Raw genomic sequence first — 11,182 nt, forward strand, 5'->3', positions numbered from 1 at the left:
TAAAAAGTGTTACTTTGAGTAGTTCCGACAAAGTGTAAATAAATAAACACAAAAATTTACTGTGAGACGGTTTCACAGATCAATTTTATAAGACGGATATTCTATTTGGATCACATCTAAAAAAATATTGTTTTTTTATGTCAAAAGTAATAATTTTTACAGTAAATATGAGAATAATTAACTCGTCTCACGAATAAAGATCCGTGAGACCGTCTGTGAGACCTACTCATAAATAAAATAGTGTTATTCCCATTGTGAAATATAAATAACAACACAAGACATTGTTTTTCTTCTTGCCACATATTACTTATTTCGTGTCAAAATTTTAAATGACAACTTAATTCATAAAACATGAGTCCCTTTCATGTTAAAAAATGACTAAAGTTTATAATCCAAAAAATAAATTTTAATTAGTCTTATTATTATTATATGGAGCCATTTTTTATTTTATTATATATTTTTATATTAAAAAATTGATCATAATTAATATTGATTATCGACTGATATAAATGGGAAAATCTTGAACTATCCCGGCCTCCTCAACTAGGCCTCAAGCTCCCCCAAGCTGCATTTTCGGTGCTCGAGAAGATACGAGTGATTTTGGATACAAAGAAATAGCTTAAAAAAATATTTAAATAAGTTCATATTTTTAAAAAAAAAAAAAATTTAAAAAAATAGAAACAAATTGGTTAATGTTAAAGAGTGTGTTGTTTTTATTTTTAAATAAATATAAAACCACAAAAACCAGAAAATATAGCTTCTAAAAATACACTTAAAATATTAAAAAAAAATACACTTAAATAAGCGAGACAATAGTGCTCTCCTTCCGAGTTAACGTAGTAGAAGGAACAACCTAGAAAAGAACTATAATTAGTTCAGTGTCGATAATAAAAAATTATAGATTAGATTGAAGTTCATGATACATACATTGAATATCGAAAGGTAGGTGAAAATCGTTTATAGTAAGTCACCACGGACGTCGGCTTCTAAACAATCCTCAATGTTACAAATATATAATATCGAATATTAAAATTAATAAATAATAGATTATTGACTCAAGATGTTATACCACAAATTTTTGAGATAATCACTCTATATTTTATAACCACAATTATAATTTTAAAGAAAATCATTTTTTTTAAAAAGAAGTTGCTTTTCCAACCAAACACAGTAGAGTTTCGAGTAATTATCTTGAAACCATGGGGGATGATGGTTGAAATTCGTATCTTCAAAATCCCTGATCCAGATAAGTCTACGAAGTTTGGCTTTGCTGAAATGCTGATAACATGTTTGATGATATGCCAGTAAGAGTTATGCGGTTGTAATTCATCTTGATGTATTTTCCGGAAAATGGATGTGGTAAACTCCTATAAGATGTAGAGATCTGTCTCCATGAACGTAATCGAAATTCCAAACGGTGGCTTTAGTGATTCTTTTCGTGTTCTATACGACAAACAGTAGTTTGCATAATGCATGGAGATTATCCTGTTGGTTTCAAATAGCAGTTCATGGTATTTTTTCAAGAAAAAAGGGAATCCAGTCACAATTTAAACAGAAATTATTATAGTTTGGGCTGGCAACATTTAAACCGGTTTTGTTCTTACACTTCAATGGTTTTTTGATTCAGGGCCTCGTATCTCCACCGTTCCCTCTCCACAAAGTCTGCATCCAAGAACTGGGCAATGAATGCCCATAGCTTGTATACATCTTCAAAGTCAGCCAAGAATGTAAGTGCAACTGTTACCTACCGATATTCCTTGTCCACCTTTCCTGCTCTTGATTCTTTCTGTTTCATTTTCTTTCATGTTTCTGTCAATGAGTGTCTGTTTCTCTGCTTCGGACTTATCCGGGAACCAAATGTGGTGCAGAAATCCATGCCCAAGAGAAATATTGTTCCTATCAGCTAGCTTCTGCACAAGAGCTGGTTCGACTTTTTCTCCTTTCCAGTCGTGTATATTGAACGCTAATCCTTGCCCCCGATCAAATTTTACCTTTGGTCCGTAGATCTTCACGAGTGGGAAATCGTCCAACCGACTAGGATGATGAAATTTCATGAGTGCACTGATCAGCCAGTTGATCAGGTACCTTCCTCTGCTACTGATAAGTGTCAATCCCAGTGTATCAATTTGATCCAAGCATCTGCATTCAATGTTTGAGCTTTCATTTTTCGCGTGTCTTTCATGTGCTATGACATGTTTCTCGAATTCTTCTTTTTCTGAAGACTCCAGCTTTCTTTCTGCTGCTATAGATTCTTTTTCAGGCATAACAGTATCAGAGGCCTCATTGCCTTCAGAAATTTTATTTTGTGATTGTTGATCAATATTGGGATCGGCCTGAGACTCGGATTTATCGACCGAATCTTGATTTCTCAAAAGTTCAGATTTTTGCTCAATATCTATGTCTGTGCCTGGGAAGCTGAACACATTCTTTACTGGTACAATAGATACAGTACCAGCATCGGTTGAATTTTCAAGAAGTTGTGCAGTGGATCTCTTGATGAACAGGCATCCAAAGCCAGTTGGGTTTTCACCAAAAATCTTGTAGAAAGAGCAAATGAGAAAGTCAGGGCGGAAAAGGGAAAGGCCGAAGGTATCCATATTTTTCGGTCCCAATGCACAAGCATCAAGCAAGACGTGCCATCCGTGCTGTTGCGCCATGGTCATCCATTGATAAGAATAATTAGCTCCAGTTACTCTTGACTGAAGAGGGAACACAAATAGCCCGCTATGTTTTGATTTCTTCTTTTTCCTCACTATCAGCTTCCTAAGATTTTCTGAATGAATCCTAAGCCCTGGCCACTTGAACTCAGACGCCATGACACGAGCCCCTCTCTTCTCGGATGTACTGATCATAGTCTCAAGTGCCTCACTCTCATGGTCATAAACCGTAAGGAGTTTTCGACTGGATTGAAAAGGGTAAGATTCTGCTACGAGTTTGAAAGCCGAGGATCTGTTCGCTGTGAATACCATACAGTACTCGTTTTGAGAGATTCTGAGAAAATCCATAATCCTTTTCTTGATAGTAGATTCCAGTTCAGACCCTTCCCCGCCATAAAGAAGCTGTGACTTGAGATTCAACGACTTATGTTTTAAACCAAACGACACAAAATCAGGTGCATTTTCAGTTGTGGAGTTGTATTGGGACAAAACTTGAGACTGTGAAAGGAGGCCAATACCGGCATAATCAAAGCACAAACGGTTTCCAACTGAGAGCATGCAATACTCTCGAGCTCGAATCTCGTCTATTTGCGCCGTTTCTGCGTACTTCGGATACGCTTTAAGGAATTGGATAAACGATTCTTGCAAAGAAGGGATGGATTCATGGTTGGTGAAGTGAGTATTGGGGAAAAAAGAAGACTTGGTCATTGCAGTAAAATTGTGACGACAAACCGCAGCTGTGCTTCGACTCTTTGCTAAGGTTTGCACAGGCTCAGGCCCTGGCCCTGGCATTGGCACTCTAAAGATAGGATTTGGACAGCAACCTTGAAAGCAAACTTGGTCAGTTGCCTGCTCCATTTGAGGTAAATGCATATTTTCTTGATGAAATTATTTGTCGTTGCTTATGTTGTTTTATTACAGTCTTTAATCTTTTATGCTTACTCATTAAGAGACTTGGAAAGGACATCATTTTGAATATCTGTGATGCCCTTTTCCTATAAATTTATCAAAGCTTCCTTTTTATTTTGTATGCCTTTTGGCTTTTGCTAAAGCATGCGCGTGTCGGCCAAAGTTGACTTGGCATGATGACATTGTTGAGGAAAGTCGCCACATTTTTTTAAAATTTTCTCGTAAATTACATTTATTATGCTCTTATTTAGGCTTTATTTCATCCTACTCACAAGGACATTGTCCACATGATAGTATGGATGATCAAGATTTGTCCATGCATATATAGGATCCATTTTTTTTTAAAAAATTGTATGTGTGGCAAGATCTTATCCGTTGAAATGAAGTGAAGGTAGGATCTCATTAACCCCTATTTAGGGGGGCAACCTTTTTTTTCTTATTGAGTTTTTGTCGTTGGAAAAATTCTCTCCCCCAAATGATACACAATATATGCACAAAGATATAATTTTCCATTTTTAAAGTTTTAATTTTAATGGCCGGCAACAAAGCTGAGTTATATCTAATATATTAGATGGGCCAAAACAACCCTTGCACTTTTAGTGAAAAATTAGTGCAATTGGACACAATCCGCAATTTTCGCATTCCTAATTCCCTAATTTCTCTCTTTCACTTTCCACCGATGATGCGATGAAAATCCAAGAAAAAAATGAGAACACAACAGTTTAATTCTCGACATTCTTATTATTTCAGTATATTTTCGAGGTCTCGCATGAAGGTTACAGGATTGTGGTTATGGTGATTTTGGTGCATTCTTGTAAAGTTTTGTTCATCTTTTGAGATTAAAATAAGTGTTATGAAAATGATCCTCGAGAAAATTTGCGTAATAAAGTTCTGCCTCCATTATTTATGTCATGCATAAGAAAGAAACATTCGTGTTCCTATTTTATTTTTTAGAATATCGATCTTTTTATATTAGGTTTAACTTCTATTAGAAACACAAACCTGGGCCTAAACTGGACACTAACTCCAAGAATTTGGGCTGCCATGTTCACGACAGTTAAAATATCTGGCGGGCCTCAAGAGTTGATATTTAGGTTTGAATGAGAATTCTGCACATTCGGGTTTTATGGCCCACCACATGTTGATGCACTCAAGATTTTTATCTATAAACTATGTTAAGGACACCTACAATGGGAAGTTAAAACACCTATTTAACACCCCCTCTCCTCACAAGAGAGAGGGAGAGGGTCGTTTTAATTTTTTTTAAAAATTGAACAATTAACGACGGTTTATAAATCATCGCTGATTTGCTGTCACGCAGGCTCCACGTGTTTTGAATTATTTTAATTTTGTTTTTAAATTTTTACATTTTGACTTTCGGATTGGTTTTTATATAAATTTTTTTTAAACTTTTTTATTATTATTTTCATTTGTAAACCGTTGTATATATTTTACTTTTTATTTTAAATATTTAATTAATGAGTTTGAATGTTAAAAGAAATGTGGATAAAAGAGATATGTTTGTTATAATGAGTATGTGGCAGTGAGACCCATAAATAATGAGTTTGAATGTTAAAAAGATTAAAAGAATATGTGTAAAAGAGATATGTTGTTATAATGAGTATGTAGCAGTGGACTCCACGTTTTTTTATTAGTACGACACCCACCCATTATGGATACTCTAATGCGCCATTTCTTTTTGGACCAAAATAGAAATCATAAACTAACTACCTTTCTAAAAAAATTTCAAATTAAATAAAATGATGGTACCCAAAAGAATAAAATAAAATAATTTCCCTATTTTAATTCAGTATTTTTAAGTCATGGTCGTAATAGCTAAGAAATATAGCGACATACTAATTATAATAAAAAAATATAAATTTAAATCGAATAATTCCATAATGACACGTCAGCATTCAATTCCAAGTCCTCACTATACTGAGGTGGCGGCATCATCAAACCCTCCGCCATATTGGTCAGCAACTCATGCATCCCAAACAACGCTTCGTCGTCCAGAAATAAGAGATCCTCTGACGACTCAAAGGCGGCGGAGGCGGAGGCGGATGTTTCTTCTTCATGGATGTCCTTTCTAGTCTCAGATAACTCCGGCCGGAAAGCCTCTGCTGCCTCAGCCGCCGCGTTTTGAATATCCTTAGCACTCCCCGACGCTGGAATCGGCAACCGCCACAAGGAGTCTGCAAAATTTAGACAAGCTGACCGACCACGAAGCGCGATCGCCGCGACATCATGTGCACGTGCGGCCATTTCGGCTGTCTGGAAAGTTCCCAACCAAATTCTCGATTTCTTGTTAGGCTCCCTGACCTCGCAAACCCACTTCCCGGAGTTCCTCCTCCTCACGCCTCGGTACACTGGGTGCCTCGTCTCTCTGAACTTCTTCCTTCCCGCTCTCTTCTTCGGGTTATTTGAAGCTAATATAACTTCCTCGTCAGAAGAACTGGATTTGGCGCAGATGCTTCCACTTTTGGAAGAAGATTCAGGCGACCATGATTCTTGAACACTGGAAAAAGGTTCCCAATTATAACTTGTAAACATAATCTGCATTCTTGAAAACAGTTGTACTTCTTATAATTTCTTTGTGTTTATTGCAGCAGGTGTGTTTGGCTGCACAGTAGTGCAGCATAACTGTATTTATACGTATGTATATGTGGTAAAAGCAACTTGACGTATGGAACGCGAAGCCTACGCTGGGAAATGTGGATAAGGTGAAAAGGCTGGTGCCTGGTACTGTGGTTGTCCACGGATTAGACTTTTCAACACACAAATATATATATATATATATATATATATATATATATATATATATATATATATATATATATATATATATATATATATATATTAGTTCATGCGGGCCATAGTTTGCCTTCATAAATAAGTACACATCGTCTTTAGTGTCGAACACGTGTGCATAGTTACGTAGATCGGTCTACATCTTTTATAATGTCCTTGACAAGTCGTTAAAAGAAATAATTCAATCTTTAATTTTTATGATTTAACGCACGTCCTACGGGATTTAATTAGTATGTTTTAAATTTTAGTTGTAATTTGTCCATGTTTATTTTTATTGAGTAATTTGGATTTTTTTTTAATCATTTTTTGTCAAAATCCAATAAGTCATCGAAGATTGTCATTTTTGACGTTGATGTTTTTTTACTAGCTCAAGTAATGAGACTAAATTTACATTACATATATTAAAATAAATATAAATAAAAAAGAGGAAAACAAGGCAAAATACCAACAAATATTTTCAAATTAGAGGCAAAAATTTTTTGTTCCAATTTATTTTTTATTAAGATAGATTTTAATATATGTAATATAAGTTTAATTCTCGTCGCATAAGCTTTCACGCAGGAAAAAACATATGCGAAATAATCAATATTTGGTGATTTAGTGGCTTCAGACAACAAAAATGATCAAAAATAAATAAATTTAAATTATTGAATCAAAATCAAATATTGAAAGTTACGAAACTAAAATATAAAATGTGTCAATTTACATGACTAAAATTCAAATTTTTCTCAGCTACAACAATGTGAATTAGTTTGGATTCAATAGTTGCTTTCGGATTTTCAATTGTTACTACACTAACATTGTTGTTTTGCGATAATCAAGAAGTGTTTGTTGGAAAATAGAATTTTGGAAATAAAATTTGAATGAAAATTGTAGCTTATGAATGTGAGAGTGTTTTTGGTTTTCTACGTTCTTAGATTAATTGTTAAATTTTGCTTCTCCACATTCTTGTATTAATTACATGATTAATATGTTTTTAATTGCAAAATTAATCTTGCATGCTTCCTTTTGGATTCTATAAATGGTGTGTTCATTTCTACGATGCACATATACTCAATATTTCACTCAAACATTATCTTTTATTTCATATTGTTGGCTTTTCATTTAACCTCAAGTAAGTTTTGATGATAAAACGAATATATGATTTGAGTTCACCTAAGTAGTATTTTGTGCTTAATTCGCTATTGTTTCAACCGATGTATACTGATAAACAGATGTTTGTGTTGATCCTCATGCACCACGTGGAGAGGACGAATATTTTTAAGAAAACTGTGAGTTACACTAGTCTAGATATTGATAGTCTGTTTTGATTCTGTTGAGTACTAGCTTTTGGAAATACGCTTTTCCCTTTCCCATGCTTTTCTTTATTGTTGACTTTCTTAGTATAAATAGGCTTTGTGTTTGTATTCTTGTTCCATAAGTTTGAATCTTCAATACAGCAGATTGTTTTTCTCCCCACATATTTTGACATGGTATCAGAGCACGAAGATTACGATCCGAGCTCGAGATCTGCTGAATTGTGATTTTATTTCACACTACACCGATCAATTTTATCTTTTCTTCCCGATCAGTTTTATCTTCGAGAATTTCTTAGCTCACAACTTCGATTCCAGATTCTCAACAAAATTGAAACTCAATCATGGTGAATCGACCTAATTTCAATGATCCTATGTCCCATCCTTCAGATACTCCATGTATGAATCTTGTTAGTAATTAGTTAGTAGGAACAAAAAATTATGGCATTTGGAACAGAGCTATGTTGATCGCGTTACAAGGTAAGAATAAAATTGGATTTATCGATGGTACTTGTAAGAAACCTGAAGCTGGTAGTGCAACAACATTGCAATGGAAGAGATGCAATGCTCTTGTCTTGTCGTGGATATTGAATACTGTTTCTAGAGAAATTTTCGGTGGAATTGTTTATGCAACCGAATCTTCAGTTGTGTAGTCAGATCTGAAAGAACAATTTGATAAGGTCAATGGTTCTCACATTTTTACCTTGCATCGAGATATCGGAAGATTGACCCAAGGACAAAGCAATATTTCTACATATTATTGCAAGCTTAAACAACTTTGGGAATGAGTTTGCCTCCTTAGTGATTTTGCCCTCCTGTGAGTGTACTGCAGCTAAAAAAATATGTCGAGCATGATCAACAACATTGATTGCTCCATTTTTTGATGGGGTTAAACGAAAGTTATGTTGCTATACGGAGTCGGATTCTGATGATGTTGCCTTTACCTACAGTGGGGCAAGCATTTTCAATTGTTTTTCAAGAGGAATCTCATCGTTCATTGTCTGCTATTGAGCATCCACCAACAGTGTTTTATTCAAATCAGAATAGGCCAGATGATCAACGAAATGATATCATGAAGTGTGAGTATAGTAATTTGGCTGGACATTCAAAAAAGAATTGCTATAAGGTGGTTGCTCCTCCATGGCATCGTCTCTTTCGAGGAAAGAGTAGAGGTGGTGGTAATAAACGCTTCGGGCGAGGTTATGGAAGAGGACATAAGAATGTTGCTTATGTGCATTTGGTTGAAAATTGTTGAACCTCCACCTTTGCACACTTCTGGTCCTGTTCCCAACACAAGTCCTAGTACTGCTCATGTTTTTACTTCTGCCCAATATACAGAAATCCTGAAGCTTTAGGGCAATAGCAACCTTCAAACAAGTGTTGAACCCGTGGTGAATATGGCAGGTAATTTGCATATATTTCATGTTTCCAAGCCAATTTCTAATTGGATTGTTGATACTTGTGCTAATGAACACATGGTTGGAAACTTAAGCTTGCGGGAAAATCCTAAGTCCATGTTGAATTCCAATAGATCAGTGAAGTTGCCTAATTGTAGTACTACCCTCATTAGTCAGCTAGGTTCAGTGGCATTATCTTCCTCAATCACTCTTCACAATGTTCTCCACATTCCAGATTTTCGATTCAATCTATTGTCCATATCTAAATTCACCAAATCCCATAATTGCTTTGTCACATTCTACCCTCATTTTTGCCTCTTTCAGGACCTCAAAAGTAGGAAGATTGTGGGGATTGGTAAAGAAAAAAATGGACTCTATTATCTTGAAGCACCTCATTCCATGGAGACCCTGTGTCAGCCGATAAATAGCTTATGTTCTTTTTTTCCTCAATGTAATACTTTACTGTTACAGAAGGAGAATCCGGCCCACTTGCGCTACTGTAAATGCACCTTTGTGGCACAAGCGCCTGGGCCATATGTCTGAATCAAGAATGTGTTTACTATCTTTCTTGCCAAATAATTTGTTTCTCTTACATTGCCATGTTTGTCCGCAGTCTAAGCAAGCGAGATTGAAGTTTCCTTTGCACAATGACACTAAAACTTTACACTCTTTTCATTTATTTCATATGGATATTTGAGGACCATTCAATACCCCAACTTTGAATGTGGGGAGATATTTTATGTCCATAGTAGATGATTTTACTCGTGACACATGGGTGTATCTTGTGCATTTTAAATTAGATGTGCTTCGCATTATAAAGCTTTCTCTGCTTTTGTTCAAACTCAATTTTCTAGCAGATTCTTAGGACAGATAATTCTCTCCACGTGTGGGATTATCTGTAGTAGCTGCGCCATTTCTTTTTGCACCAAAATAGAAATCATAGACCAACTACCTTTCTAAAAAAATTTCAAATTAAATAAAATGATGGTACCCAAAAGAATAAAATAAAATAATTTCCCTATTTTAATTTAGTATTTTTAAGTCATGGTCGTAGTAGCTAAGAAATATAGCGACATACGAATTATAATAAAAAATATATAAAAATTTAAATCGAATAATTCCATAATGACACGTCAGCATTCAATTCCAAGTCCTCGCTATACTCATGAGGTGGCGGCATCATCAAACCCTCCGCCATATTGGCCAGCAACTCATGCATCCCAAACAACGCTTCGTCGTCCAGAAATAAGAGATCCTCTGACGACTCAAAGGCGGCGGCGGCGGCGGATGATGTTTCTTCTTGATGGATGTCCTTTCTAGGCTCAGATAACTCCGGCCGGAAAGCCGCTGCTGCCTCAGCCGCCGCATTTTGAATATCCTTAGCACTCCCCGACGCTGGAATCGGCAACCGCCACAAGGAGTCTGCGAAATTAAGACAAGCTGACCGGCCACGAAGCGCGATCGCCGCGACATCATGTGCACGCGCGGCCATTTCGGCTGTCTGGAAAGTTCCCAACCAAATTCTCGATTTCTTGTTAGGCTCCCTGACCTCGCAAACCCACTTCCCGGAGTTCCTCCTCCGCACGCCTCGGTACACTGGGTGCCTCGTCTCTCGGAACTTCTTCCTTCCCGCTCTCTTCTTCGGGTTATTTGAAGCTAATATAACTTCCTCGTCAGAAGAACTGGATTTGGCGCAGATGCTTCCACTTTTGGAAGAAGATTCAGGCGACCATGATTCTTGAACACTGGAAAAAGGTTCCCAATTATAACTTGTAAACATCATCTGCATTCTTGAAAACAGTTGTACTTCTTCTAAATTCTTTGTGATTATTGCAGCAGGTGTGTTTGGCTTCACAGTTAGTAGTGCAGCATAACTGTATTTATACGTATGTATGTGAGTAAAAGCAACTTGACGTATGGAACGCGAAGCCTACGCTGGGAAATGTGGATAAGGTGAAAAGGCAGGTGCCTGGTATTGTGGTTGTCCACGGATTAGACTTTTCCACACACAAATAAATAAATAAATATATATATATATATATATATATATATATATATATATATATATATATATATATATATATATATATATATATATTAGTTAATGGGGGGC

General features: G+C 36.0%; 2 protein-coding genes and 1 pseudogene across 2 annotated transcripts; all 3 read right to left on the reverse strand.

Annotated features, from left to right (window-relative positions):
- Positions 1–1,082: 1,082 nt before the first annotated feature.
- Positions 1,083–4,409, reverse strand: LOC140806952 (uncharacterized; annotated as a pseudogene).
- Positions 4,410–5,298: 889 nt separating this feature from the next.
- On the reverse strand, positions 5,299–6,208 carry LOC140806953 (dehydration-responsive element-binding protein 1C-like). Its single transcript, XM_073163516.1, has one exon. It carries the CDS (start codon positions 6,126–6,128, stop codon positions 5,448–5,450), a length of 681 nt encoding a protein of 226 aa, XP_073019617.1. The 5' UTR covers positions 6,129–6,208; the 3' UTR covers positions 5,299–5,447.
- A 3,814-nt stretch (positions 6,209–10,022) lies between these two features.
- LOC140808309 (dehydration-responsive element-binding protein 1C-like) lies at positions 10,023–10,930 on the reverse strand. The gene has a single exon (XM_073165399.1). It carries the CDS (start codon positions 10,856–10,858, stop codon positions 10,175–10,177), a length of 684 nt encoding a protein of 227 aa, XP_073021500.1. The 5' UTR covers positions 10,859–10,930; the 3' UTR covers positions 10,023–10,174.
- Positions 10,931–11,182: the final 252 nt, after the last annotated feature.

This window comes from Primulina eburnea, chromosome 12, assembly GCF_022965805.1.
Source record: "Primulina eburnea isolate SZY01 chromosome 12, ASM2296580v1, whole genome shotgun sequence".
Lineage (NCBI taxonomy): Eukaryota > Viridiplantae > Streptophyta > Magnoliopsida > Lamiales > Gesneriaceae > Primulina > Primulina eburnea.